We start from the raw sequence: 25,398 nt of genomic DNA, 5'->3' as shown, positions 1-25,398 counted from the left end.
CGGCGATTGTGTTGACATTAAGAATCATCGAAAACTTTCGAGCGTGTCATTGTGTTGCCCGTGGCGTAGAGCAGCTATCACGATGATGACGAGCCCGCCGAGTTCAGTGTCTAAACACACAAGCAAGCCTGCCAGTGGGAATCACCATCCACCTCGTCAATATCGTTTTGCCCGTTGAACCGTTCGTTAGCCGTCGATCCGCCGCGTCCTCTTCGTCCTGTCTTTGCCCGCGGAGGCGGCCGCACGTCGGCTGAAACTAGAAACAGTGCTTCTTCTCCATTCGACGCCGTTATCGGTTGCTTGCAGCGTGCACCGATGGACTGAAACGTGCCACCAGAGACATCGAGACGTTGCCCGCGGACGGTTCCAGCTGGCGAATCTCCGAAAAGTTTACTTGGTGAACGCGCCTGTTAACCGTGCGCCAACCCCGAGCCGACTGTTCGCGTTTGTTCTGTCTGTTGCCGTGCCTCCGATGATAATCGCCCAGCGCGCATTGTTCTTCCTCCTGTATCGCCCGAACGACAAGCACATCCGCTGGCTGAATCGCGGCCGCCTGTTGCCCCAATAGACAAGAGCCTCTGTTGCCGAACGCTCGGAGGTTCAACTGTGACTCGAAGTGCCCAGTGGCCATCATCTTCCGCGCGGCTCTTGGGGATGTGTTATCAAGCAAACACGTGTGTATGTTAATTCCCCCGCGATTCTGCGCTACGTGGTGCTATTGATATCGCGGGAATTATGTATCTCGCGCGCCGGAGTCTTGGATTAGTGAATTTCCTCACGAAGGAACTTTCCAGCTTTAGTAACACCTATTTGCAACGGAAATTTCGTTCGTTGATGAACATGAATGTAATTTTCAAAGGAAACTGAACGCATCGCAGGCCCTCGCGCTGCCTAATCGAGACTTCTCGCTTCGTAAGTACCGTAGATCGCTTGGACGGTGTTTTCGTGGCTGCGTGGCATTATCGCAGCCATCGGTAACATCCTCTAATGCGAGCTTGTTACGTCAACGCACTCTGCTTTTACTGTTAATTTCAGTTTTAAGGGAGCTATGTAAATAGGCTCATTGGGGTTTAGTTTTTTGTTAGTACTGCTCAGAGGTTTTTGCACTGAAACATGGCGGATTTAAGAAAAGAGGCCCAGGTGGCAAACGTTCTGGGACACCCGGTATAGATAACAGGAATTACAAATAAATTTATGTTGTGTGGTATGAACATTATGGGAAACAAACAAATATATAGTGTTTGGATAGAATCATAAGTTTTTCTTAACCCTTCGTGGTCACACTTCTGTAAAGTTACGTCGTGGTCACATTGGGCCCAATGGGCTCGGCTGATTTTTAAACATTTACCGTACGAACTGTATCAGTCCATTCGAGTCTAAAAAATTGTAATACACAGTTTGAACATTGTAGAATATGGAACAGTCGCGTTTTAGTAAGAAGTGAAGTGACAACATGCAGTGGCGGATTTAAGAAAAAAAACCCAGGTGGCACGTTCTGGGGGGCCCATTTTGGGGGGGGAATGAAGGGGTAGTTTACAAAAAACGAACCAAGTGTAGTAGTACGAAAAGAATTTAGTGCTTGGATACCTATGCATAATCATAAATTTTTTTGGAGATGGGGCCCTGCGGGGGCCTTCTGTGCAGGGGCCTAGGCGGCAACTTCTCATCAGCCGTCTTGTTAAATCCGCCACTGACAACATGTGCCAAAAAAATCGTTTTTTTTTTACTAAAACAATCATACCATTTTTATTTTTCAATTAATTGAAAAATATCCTATTGAATATAGTCCTTTTAGAAAATACAAGTTTCATACTGTGCGTTTAAAAAAAAGTACTTACTTTGAGATCTGAAGATGGTCAATTGTGGAGTAAAAAACACGTTTAATTTAGGGAAATAACTATTTAATATTATTATAATGATGATTATTATTATTATTCATAAGAAAGTAACCTAACAATGAAAAGAATTGAATCTAGTCTTCTCCCGCGCATTTGGCACACATGTACATTCTGTGTTACTCATTATACACACATACATATAACATGGGGGGAAAAAATATTGCCACAGCCATACACATTACACTTTATTGAAGTAAATTTCTCAAATTAGAGTAGAATAAAAAATTTCCATTTTTTCGATAAAATTTACGCGTTGGTCACACATGGGTCCGAACCACCCACGCTAAAAAACGATGTTTTTGTAACGGCTGCAACTCACTAACGGACTTTCTGATTCAAAAACTGATGGTCTTCACCGAAAGAGGAAACCATAAATTTCCATAAAATATCAGGTCAATATCATTTCAAAGCCAGGAACTTACCGGTGTCAAGCTCCAAAGTTAAAAAGCGGGTCTATTGGCTCAGTGTGACCACGAAGGATTACGATGGGGCCTAGGGGGGCCTTCTGGGCAGGGGCCTAAGTGGCAAGTGCTCATCGGCCGCCTGCTAAATCCGCCACTGCACTCAAATGTTTCTTAGAAAGCCCTTTCTTTCGAGTTTGTATATTTCAATTCTTTCAGGAGCATACAGCAGGAAATCCACCTAGAAGCTAAGCTAGGCTATGCCATGCTACGTTTTAAAAAAATTAGCTTCAATACTTGCTTATGGAACTGTTTCCACCAAAAGCTAAGCAATGCTATGCCATGCTACGTTTTAAAAAAATTAGCTTCAATACTTGCTTATGGAACTGTTTCCACCAAAAGCTAAGCAATGCTATGCCATGCTACGTTTTAAAAAAATTAGCTTCAATACTTGCTTATGGAACTGTTTCCACCAAACGTTAAACTAAAACATTGCATAGCATAGCATAGCATAGCATAGCATAGCATAGCATAGCATAGCATAGCATAGCATAGCATAGCATAGCATAGCGTAGCATAGCATAGCATAGCATAGCATAGCATAGCACAGCACAGCACAGCATAGAATAGCATAGCATAGCATAGCATAGCATAGCATAGCATAGCATAGCATAGCATAGCATAGCATAGCAGAGCATAGCAGAGCATAGCATAGCATAGCAGAGCATAGCAGAGCATAGAATAGCATAGCATAGCATAGCATAGCATAGCATAGCATAGCATAGCATAGCATAGCATAGCATAGCATAGCATAGCATAGCATAGCATAGCATAGCATATCATATCATATCATAGCATAGCATAGCATAGCATAGCATAGCATAGCATAGCATAGCATAGCATAGCATAGCATAGCATAGCATAGCATAGCACAGCAGAGCATAGCATAGCATAGCATAGCTTAGCATAGCTTTCAGGTTGATCCCTGGCTTAACGTCAAACTATATCCGTGGATATTTCCATTACATTCAAACCCATGATAAAGTAACAAGAGTAAAAGCTAATCAGTTCAAAAACACCATGACAATCCAAGCACAATTTTTTTTAATCTTTGTCAAATGTCTTTTTAGAAAGGATGTTTTCTCTCAGAAAAATAAGTGGGAAGTACAGAATAAGGCTTTTACGACTCACTTTTTGTTTTTGAAAAGTGAATCTTAACAAAATGCCTTATAATTAGATTCATATAAATAACTATCCAAATTCTTTCAATGTTACAGATTTGATATTATGATCCGATTATTCTTTTTCGAAATTCGTTTCCAAATAGGAGGAATAATTTGTTCCAAAAATTATTTTCACACTGTTTAATTCGCCATGGATAGTTACATAAAAATTTATTTACGCCGCAGATTAACCTAACGCAATTATTTTCTTACATTAGTAAAACCAATTTTCCTTGTCTATGCAATTGAATGCATGCTGTCATTCCCTTTCGAAACGATAAAGTGGTAGAATATATTTATGCTGAAACGATAGATATGCACCATTTCCTTTGCTTTAATGAAGCTTGACAAATGAGACCAGGATAACGTACACTTATATAATACTTTTTGCTTGTTGTTATAATGTAAAACCTCCAGAAGTATTGCCATGTAATTAGAATTTCATTCTAATCTTGGTATGACCTAAGCTCTTTACCTTTTGAAGAAGTAATACTACTAATACTTTGTAGAAACACATGTATTATTTAGGTCGATGCAAAAGTGCGTTCACTCACTGTTAGTTAATGTTAGATGTACGGAAATGTCTTCTTTTGCTACACCTACTTGTACTTTTACCAGAAAAACTGGCAAAAGGTCATAGACAGCCAAGGAACATACTTTGACTGAAAAACATGTAATATATTTTTACTTTCAATAAAGACTTTGATTCAATAAAGTGAATGAACATTTGCGCCGATCTAATAAATAACACATACATTTGATATTATATTCGAGATGGGTCAAAATAGACCCCGTGTCCGCCAGGCGCGGGTTTAGTTTTCTTTTACTTTAAGCATTAACCCTCCAGCAGTGGTGTGTTGAAAAATAGTTACATAAATGGGGTCGTAGGTTCACTCATCAGTGGACCCACTCGAAGGACGAAAATATAAGATACTTACGCGAACCACGCATCCACCTGCTAGCGCGTTCGTCGCTGGACTGCAGGATGGTGGTTCACTGAGCTGGACTAGCCGGTGCACAGTGGGGCATTTGCACTGGATAGCCGGGAAAAAGTCAATTTAAAAAATTTTGCGTAAACTGTAAAATTTTTACTATTCGACGTGGTTGAATTTGTGGGAAACAATGTACCTTTTGTTTTCCTTTGTTATACACTCATGAAGCGGCGACTTCTTCGCCGAAAGTTAAGAAATTTTATGGCACGCGTTTCTTACTTCACTATTCTCTGACACATCGTCAGCTTATTAGCGATTCTAATTGTTTTAAGGAAATTGTGTAACTTTTTGCATTACGGAAGCTTTTTAAGTAGGTATATACCGCACTGTCGAACAGTTTTTACGTTTTCATCATAAATATTTGTGCAGTTATTAATATTTGAAAATAATCAAGAATTCATAAGATTTCGTTAATAATTCTGTTATACTTCAGGGTGAATCCCGACGCTTCTTTTATAAGGAGAGTATCCCAGGTGTCCGCCTCTGATTGCGTTGATTTTTGGATATGTTTTAGAGGACTGAAATATAAGATATACGTGTTTTTTTATAGTGGTCCGTTTTCATATTTATGGGGTGAAACCACCCCTCAAAGTTATAAGATTTTTAGGTGTTCGTCTCCGATTGCTTTGATTTTTGGACATGTTTTAGAGCGCCGAAAAATAAGAAATACGTGTCTTTTTATTTTAACCTGTTTGCATGTTTGGGGGGTGAAACCACCCCTCAAAGTTATAAGATTGTCATCTCTTCGTCTCCAATTGCTTTGGCCAAAAACCAAAGCAATCGGAGGCGGACACCACCAATTCTCATGAAATTTGGAGGATGTGATTTCACCCCCTGAACATGTAACAAACAGGCCAAAATAATAGGTCACCTGTTTCTTATTATTCTGTCTTCTAAAACATGTCCAAAAACCAAAGCATTCGGAGACGAACACCTAAAAATCTTGAAAATTTGAGCGGTGGCTTTATTCCCTAAACATGCAAACAGGCCAAAATAAAAAGACATCTGTTTCTTATTTTCGTCTTCTAAAACATGTCCAAAAACCAAAGCATTTGGAGACGAACACCTAAAAATCTTGAAAATTTGAGGGGTGGCTTCATCCCCTAAACATGCAAACAGGCCAAAATAAAAAGACATCTGTTTCTTATTTTTCTGTCTTCTAAAACATGTCCAAAAACCAAAGCAATCGGAGGCGGACACCTGGGATACTCTCATTGCTAAAGGCATTACATTTGACAAAGGTTTCCGACGATAATTCAAAGAAAGTTGGTTCCGGATTCGTCCGGATTGAAGTTTTGCAGCTAATTTAGGTAGAAATGACAATCGATGGGAACATTTGAAGAAACTGTAGATTATAGACATATGCGATGTTTATGCCATTCCTAAAAGAAACAATAGATTTACTTATTTCTTTTGACGACAGAATTTCTGAAGACGAAGACGTATCTTTGTTAAAAAAAAATCCGTTTTCGATGAAGTTTGATTTATGTTAAAGGCAAATGGTCATAATTTCCGATAGTATACATAAAAATTGCAAAAAATATTGTTTGCACTCCGTAGCACTTGACAAACATCAAGTTTGTACAGCTGTATACTCCTCTCTAAGGGCGGATTTTATCCCCCAGACATATTTATTTATTTTTAATTATTTATTATTAAAGAATTAACCAATTACTCTGCAAATTTTGATCATAAACAAATTTTTTAACACCTTCTTTCCGACGAGTAACCTCTTAAATGAGCAGAAATTGGGACATTCACCTTACTCCACTGTGCGGTGCGATGTTCACAGCGTTTGTGTTCGCGGTGTAGATCTGTTGACTGGATCCACTCGACTCCTAATGTGGTTCGATTTAAAATAGAAACACTAACTTCAAAAACGTTACGTTTCATCCTCCTCTTCTTCAGATAATGATATTTTCAAACTAGTACCTAATATAGGGATATGATTACTATAACAGTGTTTTGCACTTTTTAATTAAATAATAGGGAGTTTAAGTTATTAAATAATAAGTTTCAAAAAGATGGATTTTATCCCAATTCTATAATAGTTTTCAATGAATAACATTTGGTCATGAAACACTGTAACACACATGTAGGTCCAGTGCCGATGAACGCATCCTTAATTATTGCTCTCATGCAGCAACAATCTTATGGTATTTCCTTTTTGCTCGATACAAATCTTCGACTGATTTACCTGCAGATGTTTTTCTAACTCCTTTAAAGATGGCTCATTATCTGAAGAAGAGGAGGATGAGACGTAATGCTTACGTGAGTTCAATTACTGTCGCATCTCCATATTTGCACTCATTTTCTATAACTTCCCCATCACGTTCCGGATAAATGATTATGCTTTCCTGATTTTATGGGATGCACCCATTAATGCCTTGCAAGACTATTTCACTTCCGTGTGGAGCGGAAAATGGCAATTGTGGCACTTGTTTATAAATCCGATCGCAAAGGAGATATACAACTGGTAATTGTGCAGAACAGGTGTTTCCTCATCGATTTTGACGACTTTGAAATATATTGTGGGGGACATGATTCTGAACAACTTTTTCCCATACATGTTTCCGCCGCTCGACCTTTGTTCCTGAGATATTCACGAAAAACTGCTATTCCTACTATAACGCCGTATACGTAAGTACCTACAGTACGCGTCCGTGGCAGAGTATGCGCCAACACGGGACCAAACAATAGATGAAGCTGGCCTTCGTTTCCGAGATAACTATTTACGAAAAACTTCTTTTGACTTATTCCGACGCAACGCATTCAACTTTCCAACTTGTCCCGGGTATTAGTATTGGTTGGGGCTAGATTAGCGCAGGGGGCGCGCGCCACTTGCGGGCGCGTAAAGCATGCTAGCGAACCGATGTGAGTCGGGGTGTTGTCAGGAGCCCCCACACACCCAACAGGTGCTCTCGAAGGCATCCTCTTCCTAGCAAAAAAATTATGTTTCAGAACCAGAGTCACCCTAATATCCGGCGGCGTCGGCACTGCCGAACTGAGTCCGGGTTAGGTCGGCATCCGCAAGTTTCTAGTTCAAATCTCCAAATTCATATCGGTTCGCTACCATGCTTTACGCGCCCGCCGCATTCATCTATCCCCAACCAATACTAATACCCGGGACAAGTTGGGAAGTGGAATACGACAATGCGTTGCCTCGGAATAAGTCAACAGAAGTTTTCCTCAAATATCTCGAAAACGAAGGTCGTGCGGCGATAACATGTATAGGAAAAAGTTGTTCAGAATATTGAGTTTTACAGTATATCCGAAAATCATTGAAATCGGTGAGGAAACACCTATTCTGCACAATTACCAAAGTGAATTACTTAAAGTGATATTGACACCAAAATTTTTTTTTATATATATTTTCGGTAATTATTTAGAAGTTTATACTTTTTAGATGTCCCACCCGGCACAGATTTTGTAAATACATTGTACTTTGTCACTTCGGTTCTGGGACAGAGCCCATTACGTATACAAGCACACAGGAATAAATGAATGAAGAATATTATAACACCGGTTCAGACAATTTATAAAAAGAAACGTAAAACCTCGCTTCGCAATAGGTATCATTGAAACAGTTTCTGCCAAAATAAACGCTTCTCGAATTAAATAACCCACGTATTCTGTGCCTCCATTCCTACAAAGTGGAATGCACGCTGAAAGAGGCAGGGTTCTCTGCGATAAATAACTTCGACTTGACGGAAGCTAATGTCTGGCTTGCCGAATTCTTTTAAATAAACAAGACAGATATACAAAGTCTAAACGGAGATTAAGTCAGCACGTGCTTGTATATCCGTGTAATGGACTGTGTCCTGGAATTTAAGCGTCAACTTAGCGCCAACTAAGTGTATTTTACCATGATAGAGCTGCGATAGAGCAACGGTAACCGATAGGTGTGCAGGTGGGCTAGGATAGAAGAAAAAGCATTTACTAGAGCGTCATGGCTGTGAAAGAGTGGTTCAGAAGACTGCAGCCGGTCCAGTTGTACTTGGTCCTCTTCTTCACCTCCGCTTTCTTCCTTGTGGAGATCGTTGCCAGCCATGTGACTCACTCGCTAACGTTGCTGCTCAACGCCTATCACATGCTCTGCAACATCATCGCTCTTGTCGGCTGCATAGCATCGATCAAGGTAAATTTCAATGTACTCTCAAACTTTTCTCCGTGAAATCTCAAACGAATCGAACTTCTTCGAGCATTGAGTTCGAAATCATTTTACTTATAGGTAATTGTAAATTCACGTGTTGGCGCACGCTCTGTAAATGTGGGAAATCTGTTATCTCCTTATCGATGTAAAAATAGAATACATGCTATGAAATAGACTGATGGATCTTAGGTGTATGCTTAATAACGCCAAGGATGCGCGGTGATCAATATTATCACCAACCTTGTCGCTAATATTGTAGTGGTTTTCAGACGTGATCGAATTTTAGATCCTTCCAGATGTTAAACTTATTTGGTATATTCGTGTTGAATTAGAAGGGATGATTTCGGCGCACTGGTTCGGTCTATTAAATAATTAAATAAAAGCTATTTTGCAATTTTGAGAATTTTTATCAAATCCCAACGTTTCGGTCAGTGATTATGACCATTCTCAAGGAAAGTTAGGTAAAAGGGGGGAAAAAATACTGCGTATGCTTTTATATAAGAAATTTTTTCTTTTAAACAATTATCACGTTCAGTGCTGGGAACGTGCGACGTAGACGGTGACTGAGGTAAACAGTTTATATTAAACAAATTATATTATTCATGTTGCATTTCATATAGTTATATATCGTAATAAAGAATACCTAATAAATTATAGAGATCACCATATCTTTATAAGTTCTCTTTTATTTATATTTATTCGAACGATAGAAAATTCTAACTGTACTTCAATCGTACAGTTATTCTTTGAATCGACAACTTTCCTTTTGAAAGATGCGAAAAATTTTCCATTTTTATCTTAATTTTACCGGAGATTCTTAATTACGATACACACTTAATTTGATGTCTGTAAACAGGCACAGCACTTGGTTTCCATGTTCTGTGAAAGTTTCCATAAATAATCATTAAAATAAGATACGTATACATATTATATTATTTAGTTATTCTTGATTTTGGGTACTCATTACTGTTCCTTATATTTATACCTACGTATGGAACTATAATATATTCTACCATAAACTGAATGATTATTTATAATTAAAATATTGTTTACTTTATTCGTTACATACAGATGTAAAATATTGTCTAGCTACTCTTACATGTCTATTCAAAAACGTTGTTTCTTTTAAAAATTGACGATACATATACCAGAAGTCGTTTCAGAAGGAACCCGTTTCGCGCATGTCAGAATGAGCTCATTGGCTCCGAAAGAGCGTTGGTGGGGGTACAGCCAATAGCGGCTTCTCCCGGCACCAATGAGCGTCAACCTGCGCAGAACCGGGCTAAACTCGTCGGTCGGCAGGTTCCTTCTTAAATGACAGGGAGTATAGGTACTTCATAATTAAAATTATAATTTATCACCAAATCCAAGTGTCCCCAATAGAGTGGATAAGGCAGTGAGTGAGAGTTCTGTTTTACAAAACTTTCTTTACCAAACGAGTTAATCTGTTTTTAGCCCAACTGTAATTTCAGAAGCCACCTTTATTAGCGATACATTTTTAGAACAAAAAAGTAATTTATTAACATCTTAGAGTATATACACATGGAGGAAGCATGCAATGGGCGAAAATGTAGACGGCGGTAGAGAGAGAAATATATGCATTGGGGACAGCCTCTCTCTTTCTAGCGCCAGGGGCGACAGCGTTTTTCTTAACTTAGAAAGAGAGAGGGTGTTCCCAATGTATATGTTTCTTTCTACCGCCGTCTACATTTTTGCCCATTGCATGTTTCCTCCATGTTTATATGCTTTAAGATCAACATGGAATGTTACAACATGAACATATATTTGGATGTCCATATATTTAAATAATATGTGCCAACTTATATGCTGCTTAAGGGGGCATAGTACTTCTTTGCCCAAGAATTAAGCATTCTTTATAAATGTTTTTTCTATACGAAGAAGAACAGCTAGAAAGATGGGGTTTGTTGCAAATAAAAGATCACTGTTTGAAAGTGTTAAACCAATTTTTGTGCGAGTGAGTAGAATTGCGGTGCCATGATTTTCGCGTTCTGTGCTTATCTGAAACATAAAGCAAATCAAGACATTACTTATTACATTTTGTGGTGGTTGACCGAACCAATTCTTAAGTTTTGTATTTGAGAACCGGCTCGGCCAACGACAACAGAATTTAGTCAATTTTAATGGCTTAATTTCTTTTTATCTTTCAGATAAGTAGGGTAAACGATACAGTAGTTGACCACCTAAGAGCTTCAGTTTAGGCAAACGCTATGGAATAAGTATAGTGCCTCTACGAGCTATAGTGACTTAAGTGTCACTCAGTGGGGTCTTAACCGATACCCTGCTGGGTACGGGCCAGCAAACGTACCCCCTACTACCTCTTGCAGGACTGTATTTAGGGAAGACCAGGACAAAACTGGGGTCCTAAAGGGTAAAGTCTCCAACATTGCTTCAAGACATGCAGTGATTTTAATTTAAAATAAGTTGTTAATATAAAATAATTTATATTACAACTGTTCTTTGTATAAATTTTGTATTAAATAAATAAATTTACCAATTATATTTAATATCTATTTTTCATTTACACAAGTTTTGTATAAATTAGACGGGAATAATAATTTAGTTAAAGTTTTCTTGTGTTTTTGATCGATATTATCAACATTATTAAAAAAATATAATTTTTGCAATATTTTTTCAATTTCTCGAGAATTCTGATCATTTCTGATTTCTCGAGAAACAAAAAATATGGAGTAATCAGGAACACCACCCGAAACCATATAAAAGCAGGGCACATTGCCCCGTGCCTCCAAAGATCTAAGTCAATTTTCATCGCGGTCTTTCAGCACGAAAATTACGAGTGGTCAATAACTGTATTACTGTGCATTCGTCGAACCAGTTATTGAACAACCCCCAAAACACAGCATAATCACGTTCGACACGACTGGACTTATGATGAATGTTAACATTGGACCCTTGTCACGTATTGTGATCAATGGCATTCACGGCAAACAAAATTGAACAATGATTATACAGTCATTAAACAAGTCGCCGCTCTAAAGATGGCCGCCAAGCCGTTACCTTCTTTGAGAGTTGAAATTACACGTTTTTCTTTCCGACGATCTTACGGCGGAATGCTTGTACCGAAATCATCGATTCTTGGTTGAAACGGCAGGTAGAACTGTCTTTTCTGATCAAAGTGCATAATTCATTAGACTATGGCGGTAGGAATTTGAAGCGGTCAACTACTGTACCCTGGTCAATAACTGTATCGTTTACCCTACCTAGGTACAGAAGGCGGAATTTATGGCACCGCAATTCTACTCACTCCGCGAGAGACTAACTTTGAGCGACTATAGCGAGGAGAGGGTGGGTGCTTCTTTTTAATAAAAATTGTTTTAATACTTTCAAACAGTGATCTTTCATTTACAACAAATCCCATCTTTCTAGCTGTTCTTTTTCGTATAGAAAAAACATTTATAAAGAATGCTTAATTTTCGGGCAAAGAAAGTGCTATGCTCCCTTAAAATAATTAAGAAATCATGTACATGAATGGCTCTATTGCTTAATAAATCGATTAAAATAAACGAATTACAAAAATCTGGCCCTCTAATTATCTTAAGCAATACATTTAATTGTAAAACGATGAAAAAGGTAAAGTTTGATTTATGATTATAGTAGATATATTTAATTTTATTCGTTATCAGATTAGGAAATTCTCCCTCTTTTCTGTTACTTGCATTATCAGTATGCATTTTAATATAAGAAGTATTGAATTAAAAATATTCGGCTGAGAAAAGCGCATAATACGAATATAAACAAAAGATACATAACGTGCACAAAAAATTGAAAATAACTTTACTTTCTTGTCCACTCATAACGCATAATTATTTCAAGTATTACTGAGTTAATTTTTTGTAGTATAGTCATCGCCAAACCGGTAGCGGCCACACTGACAACAGTACCAGCAATTGCAGCTCGTTACAAAATTCCGTAATTTGTATAAACAATGAAGAACGAGGTTCCGTGGTATCCCTGTCGACGAAGACCAAGGTAAGAACTTAAAGACTTACTTTTGCAAGTACATACATATATATCAAGAGACACGGTAATGTCTCGCGCCAAACACTTTTTGGAAGAACCCTTCGATTATCGAATCTTAATAATGATCCGATTAATTTTTTAATGGTCTCAATGAATAGCTTGGGTTTGATTTGCATTACAAAGTGTCTTCACTTTATTCCTACGTGCCTTATGAGCTGAGATATTTCGATGCAAAGTTCCAATTTGGCGAATTTTATATTAAGGCCGCCGTCTCATTTTTAACCGACTTCAAAAAGATAGAGGTTCTCAGTCGAGGTGTGTATGTGTGCGTATGTGCGTGCATGAGTGCGTATTCTCATTGTCCGCAAATTTCTCCGTAACTACTCAATCGATTTTGGCGAAACTTATTGCATTTAGTTTGGCTTCAATCGACTTAGGTCATGGAGAAGAATTATCAAAATCGGTCAAGTAGTTTTGAAGTTACGCCAAAAAATAAGAAATCTGTTTCATTATAGGGTAGATGTCCCAATTACCGTGCCTTGTCCTAATTATCGTGCCTTTATGCTTAAAGAAGCCGTAAAGAAGCTCGCATAAATAAATAAGCAAAGAATTTTTTTAATTAAGTTAAACTATTAATGTATGTGTTACGAACGAGAAGGTTGCATTTTTAAACAATTAAAGCATAGTAAAACAAATTGTCTCTCTGATCTCTAAAGATCTCTGGATGGAGCAATACTTATTTGCGCATTAGTATCCCTTCTAAACTTCGCAATTCTTATTATCTTCTCTCATTCTGTGTAATTTCCCTTCTCCATTGACGGTCTTCCTACAATTTTGCCAGATCGCTCGTAATGAAATCGCTCATTTGCTGCAACGACGCAACTAAAAATTTGCAGTTTTTCAGTTATTAGTATAGAAAAAGCGGTTGTTGTCTAACAAAAATTTTGAACCCGTTTCGCCGAAAATCGTGAATTTTGAGGTATGTATGTCGTTGTTGCAGCAAATGAGCGAAATGTAACGCATGCAGTGAGGGCAATATTTTTTTTGTGAAAAATATAATGATATGATTGTTCAATGATTGTTTATTTTGTTTGTTTTAATAGAATGTAAAACTTTCACATTTTCTATCGTATCTGCATGAACGTTTCAGTAACACACTGCTGAGATTTTCCAGATGAAAATGAATTTAAATACGTTATAAATCGGATTATTTTTCGCATTATTAGATTAGAAATGTTACATTTATATTTAATTATCTAGTACTGTTCTAGAAATAATCCGATTTACACTGTGTTTGAACTCATTTTAATCTGGAAAATCTCAGCAGTATGTTATTGAAAATGTTACGTTTTACATTTTATTAATACATAATCTATCGCAAGCAACACTGCATGCCGAGGCTCGAATCGAGATCAGAAGCCGCCGCCGAACAGCCCAAGTCCTCAGTGCGAAGTGAGATGGCGAATAACGGATAAACACAAAGTATCTTTATTTGAGTTTATCTTTGCCCATCTCTGCTCTCCAGCCGCTTCGCCGTGATTCATTCAAGCCTCCCTGACGGCAAAATAGAGGAAATGCGGCAACAACGCGATACGACTCTCAATACGTATCGGCAACTATGTCTTTCCTACATTTATCGGCTAGCTTGGACTTCCATCGGTTCTGATGGTACATGGCGCGAATATGCCATCAGCGCCGCTGACGGAGAATCCTTGAAACCTCATTCTGTCATTTCTCGAGTAAAAAATTCATTATTATTTCAACATACGGTGTTATGAGTGTTCAAATGCACCAGACCATCCGGCACGAATGTCTACTGGAGGCAACTATACCTGCAAAAATGTCCTTCTTGCCGATTCCAGGATGAAAGTTGGTTGAAACGGTTTGTTTACTGCGTCGCGTATACGTACACGCTTTTACTAGCTTGTGTGAGCGTACGCACACAATTCAAGGCCCAGTGAGACGGCAGCCTTAAAGTACATTGCGTGACAAGGGAGAGAAGAAAGCGATCTCGACGAGCGCGTAGTTTGCTGCCCGAGCACAGCGAGGGCAGCACTTCACGCGAGGTGTTGCGAGTTGCGATTCTCGCTCTAGCAGCGTTTGACACAAACTTTAGAAGCGCGAAGTTCAAAACGGATCATACGAGTGTAATAGGAAAGGGAAACAAAGCGAAGTTCGCACAAGCCCGAGGGGTTTGAAAATAGTTAGAGATTCTTTTAATGAGAAAACTTCAAGATTATAAATTAATCGATACCCGCTTGGAAACGGGTGTTTGAATAAATGAACTGCACTTTGATCCCTTCTCCTAGATGTAATTCCAGAGCAATGTTGTTAAACGCTTGATTCTAAAAATCAATAACTGTGAAGAAAATAGATTCACCAATGAGAATTTAGTTAGTAAATATATTATTGGCTCTTAGATTTTAAGGACATCTTGTAAAGGACAAAAGATGTAAAAGCGTTTGCGTTTGAAAGGTCACTTGAACCCCGAGAGCGATAGTGAACGGACGTGAAATTATAAACCTAGCGAAATTCTTATTTGTATTGTTTAAATTCATTGAGTTCATTAAATTTATTAATTGTTTGTGTTCAAATAGTTTCTTTACATTATTATTTTATATCTAAGAATTCGCGTCCAGGGAGCAGAACGCCTTAGCGTTCCACGGACATTGTCCCGCGCCTGATTTCCCCACCAGAAGGCTACTATTTCCCCTAAGGCCACGCAACAGAGGCAATATCGCGTCTCTCCCTTGTCACGCACAATACTTTTTTCAACACCTGCACGAAAGGTGTGTTTCTGTTAGCCTGCTGAGGGATTCGTAAAAAATATGCATGTTCGATTGCTTTTTTTATTGAAGTAAAAAGAAAGAAACTAAAAGCACTGCTTGCGATAAAGACTCCACTTTTTGGTTATCTCGCCACTGCATAAATTTGTTGAATATTGATTTTACTTAAAATAACGAATAAATAAACGTTGTAAAGTCATACACAAAAAGAATTATGTAATTCAAGCTATAATCTATACTATTGATTATATACTATAGTTTATTTATTCGTTATTTTAAGTAAAATAGCTTAAGGTGACAGTAATTGGTTAGGTGTCAGTAATTGGGTCATTTACCCTAACACCATGTTCACTCACAAGGGAATATCCCGTACCCGGAAATTCAAAAAATTCAGAAACTTTGTGAATATGTAGGGAATTTCCTCCTAATTACAACATAATTTCTGTTTGTTGCCTAAATTCACTCTAAGAGGGTGTAATTGACCCCTGAAAATCCGGTTATTTTCCGACTTTGTTTTATAACTCGCGAACTATAAAATAATTTTTTTTACCAAATGAATTAATTAGTTAATTAAAAGAAGTAACTTTTGTCTTGAAACTTTTCCTCTATCTCTTACAGTTCGCGAATTATAACAGAAAATCGGAAAATAGCCGAATTTTCAGGGGTTAATTCACCCTCTTTGAGTGAATTTGGGCAGCAAACGAAAAGTGCGTTGTAATCAGGAGGAAATCCCCTAGATATTTACAAAGTTTCAGAATTTTTTGAATTTTCGGGTTCGGGATCTGCCCTTGTCAGCTCGCAAACTCAAGTTTCCTTGGGAGCAAGTAAAAAATTGCGAATACGCATGCGCGTAAAGTTTCTTTCCCTTGGGAGAAAAGTAGAAAACGCAAATACGTCTGAAATTGGTCATTTTGCTCCCGTTTAGCAGACGTAAAAAAACACCCATCTTCATGCAGGTGTTGAAAAAAATATTTATTGTTATTGAAATATTTATTTCTATAAAAATATGTCTGCTTAATATTATTATCTTCTTTGTTTCTTTCAATGATAAATCTTTTATTAAATTTAAATCCGATTGTTTGTGCAAATAGCCGTTGTTATAAATGCGCCATTTTTGTATATCATTAGTTCTGTAAAGATATTAATTAATTTACGATAATGTTTTTTAAATTGGGATTCAATTTGATGGGATTATTAATTTACCGTTTTCGCGCGTGTATACTTGGCGCTCTTTTTGTACCCTTTTTTAAAAATGGTACTTTTGTGAGATATACATATGTATATACTTGTGGACACTATTTTTGCCGATCGGTCACGTGAAAAGTTAAACAAAATTTATGTAAAGTAAGCATAGATGGCATTGTTTTAAATGATCAATTATTAGTTAGAAGAAGATGGTGTATTGTTTCAAATTTAAAAATTAGTAAACAATTGACTATTCAAAGCGACAAACATTATCATCAAAAAAATGTGTTGCAATAAATTAGCCTTCGTTATGAGTTTTCTAAAGTTGTATGTACATTTCGCGCATTCAAATTGTTTTCTCTGTCTTATTTACTTCTTAGATGATTTTTAAGAAGATTGTGTATACCTTTTCTTGGGCATTCATTTTTCAGTTAATGTATAGATGATCATATATTTGGCAAAAAATAGTATGTTTATAGTTAATAGTAAGTTTTATATATATATATTTTGCCAAATATATGATCATCTATACATTATCTGAAAAATGAATGCCCAAGAAAAGGTATGTACAATCTTCTTAAAAATCATCTAAGAAGTAAATAAGACAGAGAAAACAATTTGAATATATATATATATATTCATATATATATATATATATATATATATTGATTATTATTATTATTATTATTATTATTATTATTATTTGAATATATATATATATATATATATATATATATATATTTATTATTCAGAACAAATGATACATTCAGCAATGAAAACAAGACACCAGGAATTATAACATTTGCTATGACAAAACAATGAGAAATAATGTAATTAAACTAGCTTTTGCTCATCAGCAATCGCGATCGGACAGGAGGATGAAGAACACTTTCGGATGGGCAAGGATAGACATCGTTACCATGCTTGCCTGTTGCGTTTTCCTCGCCTCATTCTGTTTTTCCCTGTTGATGGAAGCTGTGCAGACCCTGGTGCACATAGATCACTTGGACGAAATGCATCATCCGATGCCCGTATTGGCGATCGGTGCATCCGGTATCCTCCTCAACGCCTTTTGTTACATACTAATAGGAGGATATACCTTCAACCAGGGTATCTTTCTTCACGTTACTACGAATGGTGACGTGATATTACGGAGGTAAGTTATTAGTCTTGAAAAACAATGTATTTTATCTCATTATGATACACGTTATAATTTATGTTAGAGGGTTGTAAGTTGTAATATACGTACTAGAGGTCCCTATTTCACGCGTATTTACATACAGGTGTACACGTGTAGTAAACGTATCCGAACTTCAATCCGTGTAATTTTTAATACACGGATACCGGTGTACATATTTCTGTTCACGGATACCCGTGTATTTCTATTACACGTGTGCACTTATATTTAAATTGGTTTGTCACGATTAACTTTGCGATTGCTTAGTTTGTATATCTCTTTCGTCTGTTTAGCATTGCACGAATGGTCTCACAGAACTATGAAGGGTGGTTTAACCCCCGAAACACGCAAACAGGCAAATAAATAGAAACTTATTTCTTATTTTTCGGTTCTCTAAAACATATCCAAAAACCAAAGCAATCGGAGACGAACACCTGAAAATCTTATAACGTTGAGGGGTGGTTTCACCCCCTAAATATGAAAACGGGCCGCTATAAAAAAGCACGTATATCTTATTTTTCGGACCTGTAAAACATATGCAAAAACCAAAGTGAAATTCGAATATTCTCAGATCAAGATAGTTCCTTTGCTTTAAATTCAAAGCTTACGAGGAAACGGGAAAACATTCTTACATATTGTTAATCTACCATCAGTATTTCCCTGAGCCAGGGCCGGCGCGAGGATGGTTGGCGCCCTTATGCAAGAAAATTTTTTACACCCCTAAATTTTTGCACCTCTTTTCTATTTATTCTGTTTTGCCTTTACGAGGTAAAATAAAAAAAATTACATTTACATTTTGTTTATATGGGAGTTGGATTCCTTTATTATTAAGTCTGCGATATAGTTTTTAGCGCCCCCTTGGGCTGGAGCCTTTATGCGGCGCATTACTTGTGTTAGATACCTAGCTTCGCGACTTTCTCTTTTAAGCACATCTGGTCATTGTCACTCTCTTAAGACCCTTAGTCCGTTTCGAACGTCCGTAACTTAACGGTAAACAGGCGGAATAGGCCGTAGGCCCCAAGGCCCTTCTTTTTCAAACCGTTACAACCGAACTTTCTCCAGTTCTACCACTTCTACCCTTTCCAGCTCCATTTCCCACACCCTCGCAATAGAACAACCAATAGGATTCTCCAACTTGTCGACGTTCATCCCTGAGTACGTCTCTAGGTGGAGAAAGCTTTGACTCTTGGTACTGTGAAGTCATACTCCAACATACTGTATAATAAAGACGTGTTTCGTTTTATGCAAGTATTCGAATTTGTTCTACCCCGGGTTCATGACACTTGCATAATGGGTTCCGCCGCCCTGAGCGACAAAGTTGTTTAAGTAGACGATCTTCCGACTGCTTTAAAAAGCTTATCATGGCTTCACCACATCCTTCGCCCGAATCGTGACCGTCCGACGTTCGTAAGATCTTCAGTGCTAAGATACGCATTATCTGTTTCTAGAAATGTCAGTTCGCAGCAAACAGGGGAAGGTGAGCAACAGCTATCGTCACAAACCAGGCGAAGTCCATTGGGAATACCAAAGAGCCAAGGTTTCCGGGAAACTTGCCGTGACGTGCTTGGCTGCGTTTTCGTAATGTTGGTGTCGATTTTGGTGTACTTCACTGACTCCGGTGTGGCCAAGTTCATTGATCCCCTTTTTGCCATCATTGCCGCTATTTCTCTTTTCGTTCTTAGTTATCGTTACAGTGAGTTTCAATGCACGATTACAAAAATACTGATATACCCCTATATTGTACCTAATAAAACATTCAACTCTGTCTTTTCTTTTACAGTGAAAGAATCTGGACTGATACTTCTTCAAACGATCCCAAATCACATAAACATCGACTCCCTTAAGAGGGAATTACTCGAAGCTTTCCCTGGTATCGTAAACGTTCATGATTTACACGTATGGCAACTGACGGGGCAGAAGATAATATCTACCGCTCATATTATATTTTTGGACCCAATGGTAAGTTTCCTTTCGACAAATATTTAGAGGACGACTGCATGGAAGAAATATTACGATATTTCAATGATTATCGTTTATAGGTTTATGCCAGTATTACTAATCAGGTCACGGAATTCTTCGTACAAATGGGCATCACGCAAGTGACGATACAACCAGAGTTCCACAAGATACCAAAAGTACGAAAACTATTCAGTAAATGCGGTAAAAGTACAGTAGATCCTCAATTATGTGGGCGCTGGATAACTGAATATTAAACTATACCAGACTAGTTTAACCAAATATTCTATTATCTAAACCGTTGCCACGTAAATGAGCTGTCTTAAGCTTGGGGGTACCAGCAATGAATTTGTCGCTTTTATTGCACAATAAACTTACCTACATGGGTACTTACTACAGCAACTTTTCCTGTAAATTATTGGCTGCAAGTAGTTGCGAGAGAAATCTCAGTTAGTCTCATGGAAAGTATGTCACGTGTGTCTACACTGCAGGGTTGTTCCTGAGAGTTGACATTAAATATTCAATATCTGAAATATCTAGTAAACTGTCGATCCAACAAATTAAATAGATATGCTGGTGCGCGTACAAAGTTACTTCTGTTAAAAAAAAACAGACTCTGGATGAACCCCTGCATTCTGGGCGTAGACAATAGAGTCATAAAGCTGATAGATCTGGAAACAACCATGGGTAAATATTCGCCAAATAACCAGCGGCCGTAGCCGTGATGGAAACCACCGGTTCTCGTTAGATCACCGAAGTTAAGCATCACGGGGCGGTGTACCGAGGAAAGATGGGAGACCACCTTTTTCCCGGTGCGCTGCTGCTGCTGGGACCTGAAGAGAGAGGAGGGAAAAATGTTGAATGACTAATGTTCGTTGGGCAATATAAGCAAAATGCTTAAAACGCCATCCTGTGTAAAAACACAGGAAAAACAAAAATACAAATATAAATACAATTCAGCAAATGGAACCCATCGCCGATTTCGATTATTTTTTTGTATGTTGTTAAGGTCATCATGCTGAGCAATATTGCGAAGGTTTTGGTGGGGGAATCGCCGTTTATTAAAAAGGTATAAGTTAGCTTCATTGTAGCTCCCCCCCCCCCCACCACCCCACCCCGCCGGGAGGGGGTGCCGCCAACTTTTGTGAGATTTAAGATAAAAAATGAATTTCAGGAACATACTCCCAAAACACGAATTGCTGATTCAAATCCCCATGACCATCCATTTCTGAAACACATTTTTTTATTTTAAATCTCTCAAAAGGTGGCGCTTCCCTCGCGGGGGAGAAGTACACTCTATTAAATATGATGTTCAGGAAATAACCTATATAGTTTTCACTAAACTTTTTTTTTAAAATAACTTCTTATTAAACGGCAATCTCCAACTAAAACCTTCGCAACATTACTCAAGATGATGACCTTGAGAATGTATAAAAAAAATTATCGAAATGGGGGTGGCTCCCTTTTTGTGAATATTTCGGGAGTGAAAGTTTTCTTTTCTAAAAGGAGCTGCATGAACTTGAGGGGATAAATCTACACTTCGTTATAGGAACGTTGCCGTGCAATATTACACAGGGACGGACATAGGGATATTACTGCAATGTTTCTGCAACGTTACAGCAATATTGCGGCAACGTTGCTAGAACTACCATTTAAACCTAAAATATTTCCGTTGTTTTTAATGATACAAGAAAATGTCTAAGGAAAAAAAACGTTTGCTTCAGAGAGACGGAGAAGTTTTTTCTCAAGGTCATATTTTCCGAAATTTCAAGATCATCAACGGTGTTTTTAATGGCATGCCGTATTTTCATTACTGTAACGTTATAGCCAAAAAAATTCAAATTCAACCAACTATAATATGTTGCCCTTGTTGTCTAACAAACATATTTTTCTTGAGATATTTTGTCCTATCATTAAAAACAACGGAGATATTTTAAGGTTAAACGATAGGTGACTCACCCTGTATATGTTAATGTGTAGAATCACACCGGGTGGAAGTTGTAGTACAAACCTAGTGTTACAAAACCCTAGTGAAATTTGTTAAAATGAGCCTTCGTTTTTTAATAATTTGAGTTGAAAGTTTTGCACGGTAGGAGTATAAGTTCGAATACGTAAGCACTCTCATCAATTAGCGGCTGTAGCTGCGGCGGTAAAGTGTTCGCCTACGGCAGCGAAGGCCAGTTCGAGCCATTTGGGAGCCCGGGCTCCATGATGTGTACCATAGCCGCGCGGAGGGGGAGCTCGAAAGCCAATGATAACGTGGGCGCGCCACGGATAGGGAAACCTGTAAGAGTGTAGGTAGTACCGTGCGGTGCAGGCTCGTACCCCTAGGCTGAAATAACTGGCCCACTTAGGAGCCCCAGTGGCAGCGATTACTTGGGCCCCCAGGAATCCCAGTCATTCAAGCCTATCGTACGGGTATGAGGCTGCACCGCACACTACTACAGTTTTCCCTATCCGTGACGCGCCCACGTTATCATTGGCTTTCCAGCTCCCCTTCCGCGCGGCTATGGTAAACACCATAGAGCCCAGGCTCCCAAATGGCTCGAACTGACCTTCGCTGGACTACGGTGCCACAGGTCCGTCGGTTCGAATCCCTTTGGGGAAAAGAATCTTCTATGACAGGCCTTCCCAAGTAGGGGAAATGCATTCCTAAAACAGATGTTTCGGTTCTCCCTCCACCGGTGCGCCTTCAGCTAAGGTGGGACGACTCCTACAACCCTCTCCCCGAGGAGACAGTAACGTCGCTGGGAAGCATGTTGGGCGCTTTAGGGCGAGAGTACCAAATGTGTCAAATTTTTATAGGAAATTTCATAATGACTTAAAAATAGTAGGAAAAATTAAAATTTAAATTAGTTTAAAAATTAAAATTTAAACTAGTTTAAAAATTAAAATTTAGTTTAAACTAGTTTAAATTTTAATTTAACAATATATGTAATACATTTAAAAAACGATGACATTGGATTTCCTTCAAGGGACAATATTCAGAATCCTGCTGCAGTTAAAGTGTTACTCATTTCATCAATAGGAAACAAGCGAATGCATGGAAACCTCTTATCTTTCAAAGTTGTGTATCATGAAGATTAGTTAAGTCTTTAAATTCATTTACCGCGTTATACGAGCAGTGACGCACTTTTTCCGTCGCGTTATACGAATCCGTGTGATACGAGGCTTTATATATTTAAAAAAAAAAATACTATACCAGATGTCATCTAAGAAGGAACCCGTTTCGCGCATGTAGAATGAGCTCATTGGCTCCGAAAAAGCGTTGGTGGGGGTACAGCCAATAGTGGCTTCTCCCGGCACCAATGAGCGTCAACCTGCGCAGAACCGGTTTAAAACTCGTCGGTCGGCAGGTTCCTTCTTAAATGACAGGGAGTATACATATTTTGAAGCAGCGCGCAGCTTCAGAAACAACTTCACAAGGTGATATAGAACGTGAAAAGAAAGAATATAACCCATGATTTGTGTGAACTCGCTACTTGCACCTGTTGATAATTGCTAGTTTCGTATTTTTCGTATTTTTACACAATGATCTGATCTCCAGACATATCAATTCTGCCACAGAATTTTGACTCAAGGGTATCAGCTAATGACTAAAGTAATATCCCAAATTGTATTCGATAGATGTTCCCGGATCATCTACCACCAAAAACACAGAAATAGTCCCTCACTGTATTTCTGATTAAATGACTACATGTATCGTTCATTTGAACAGATCAGGCCGAACATGGAAAAGACTGGCTGCTTGATTCGTTGCCACGGGGACCATTGCAGTGATTCGCAATGCTGCTCCAAAGAGAAGTTTGTAGAGGATTCGACCACGGATGTATCAATGAAGCAGGTACAATCTTTAAACAAGAGGCTCAAGGAGAAGGAAGTAATCCTAGCTGAACCAGCGGTCGATCTGAAGGGATTTACAGTCCACGATGACGAGAATCCACGGTCCTATCAGCCTAGAGACAGTCCAACCGACGGAAGCGCGTGTCAGTTAAATGATGGAGAAAATAATGAAGATAACACTGTTGACAGTAGTTCCTATGCGATAAACGTAGATATTAACGACGAAAGAGACGCAACCAGCCACAGTAACCCAGATCAAAATACCGCATTTTAATTTTATTATACCTCTACGTATCTCGACGGTCGACAGGGACATTAAATAAAAAACCAAGTGGTCAATTTTTTACAAATAGAAGGCAAGTAAGAACGGACGAACATTTGGACTGAAAACCTGAGCCGCGATTTCGCGGATCTTAGATAATTATCTTCTTTCTCTTCAATTTTGTTGTCGACCTTTTTCCTAATTTTATTGTTCTGACGATTATTGAGCTATTCTTGAGACTTACCGTTAATACGACGTCTGATATGCAGCGCATGAAGACGGAAGTTTGCTAGTTGAAAGTTAATGTCTATTACTTACAATTAGTTCCTAGAGACGATTATATTTCATCGATTCTAGCGAAAGCAGAGCCTGAAGATTGTTCACGAGACATTTCCTATTTTTAGTCTGAACGACAAATACTTCTTACAATTTTATTCACATTTTATTTAAACCGACTGAACACAGCGAAGAGAAGCAAAAATTCTTCGAGTAGAGCGTATTTAGTTATGTTTCAGCGCACACGATTTGCGCTCGAAATATTTTATTATAAATCATCAAATCTTTATACACGAAGCTACGTTTTAAGCTAAGGACTAAAGGTCAGTAATAAATGTAACAGTAACCTGTACATGTATACCGTCTGTCTAAAAACTTCCCGGACTGAAGCAATAAAAAATCAAAAGCTTAAGATAAAATTTTCTTATTAATGACATGTTTCAGTATACAGTAGTTCTTCGTTAGCGGCTCGCTGGTCGGGACTGGCGTTGAGTCCGTATCGTGAACAGAGCCCTAATTCCGAGTATTGGTGTCTCGCTTCTTTCTGGCCGAAGGGGGGAGCAAGATGGAACACTGCGTGCGCGGCGAGCGTGCGCGATGGTCGCAAGCGCTTACCGTGAGCACGAAAACCGCTTCGCAAAATCTTGACGCAGGCCCGGCTCACGGTAAGCGCTTGCGACCATCGCGCACGCCCGTCGCGCATGCAAAGGACAGAGTGTCAGGCGTCCGAAAGATGGAGCGAGACAAAACATCAACAGGTCGTTGATGCTCGCTTCCAGTGCCTCTCGATCGCTCTAGTTTCATCTTGCTCTCGCCTTCGCCGGACAACAGTGAGACAGAAGTGGTGGGGATAGCGAAAAGCCCGTATCGTGTACACCAAACCGAGCCCTTAACGAAGAAATACTGTAATCCCTACCCAACTCTACGCACTTTTGTTTGAGCTCGTTCAAAAAGCCATCTTTTATATCATTATGCCTTCCCCTTTAAGGTCAACTTTAATTTTTGGAATAAAAAAGAGAAAGAAACCCTAATTGCATTTTGTTTTGCCCGTGGTGTAATTTACAAGGAATTTGTTTTAGACTTAAGGGTGAATTTCAGTGACAATCTTACCCAAAAGCTAATCAATTTCCAAGATGTTAATAAAGCTTTTTTCTGGGATGAGAACTAGTCAGAAATGACAGTGGTGTATTTTTATCGCACATTCAGTTGAATTCGTTACTACTTTTTATTTTATTTTGTCAATTCAT

General features: G+C 38.4%; 1 protein-coding gene across 4 annotated transcripts; it reads left to right on the top strand.

Annotated features, from left to right (window-relative positions):
• Positions 1 to 260: 260 nt before the first annotated feature.
• Znt77c (Zinc transporter 77C) lies at positions 261 to 24,509 on the top strand. 4 transcript variants are annotated; one of them, XM_076812594.1, is made up of 8 exons: positions 261 to 678; positions 8,388 to 8,652; positions 12,544 to 12,675; positions 17,495 to 17,793; positions 19,263 to 19,507; positions 19,595 to 19,773; positions 19,854 to 19,949; positions 23,489 to 24,509. In XM_076812594.1, exons 2-8 carry the CDS (start codon positions 8,464 to 8,466, stop codon positions 23,885 to 23,887), a joined length of 1,539 nt encoding a protein of 512 aa, XP_076668709.1. In that variant the 5' UTR covers positions 261 to 678; positions 8,388 to 8,463; the 3' UTR covers positions 23,888 to 24,509. The 4 variants fall into 4 exon arrangements, with proteins under 4 accessions (XP_076668709.1, XP_076668708.1, XP_076668707.1 ...); XM_076812593.1 differs by having other exon boundaries at positions 261 to 912; XM_076812592.1 differs by lacking the exon at positions 261 to 678 and having other exon boundaries at positions 8,351 to 8,652.
• The last annotated feature ends 889 nt before the right edge of the window (positions 24,510 to 25,398 follow it).

This window comes from Andrena cerasifolii, chromosome 5 (genome assembly GCF_050908995.1).
Source record: "Andrena cerasifolii isolate SP2316 chromosome 5, iyAndCera1_principal, whole genome shotgun sequence".
Lineage (NCBI taxonomy): Eukaryota > Metazoa > Arthropoda > Insecta > Hymenoptera > Andrenidae > Andrena > Andrena cerasifolii.
This window is presented reverse-complemented; position numbering and strand designations above follow the sequence as displayed.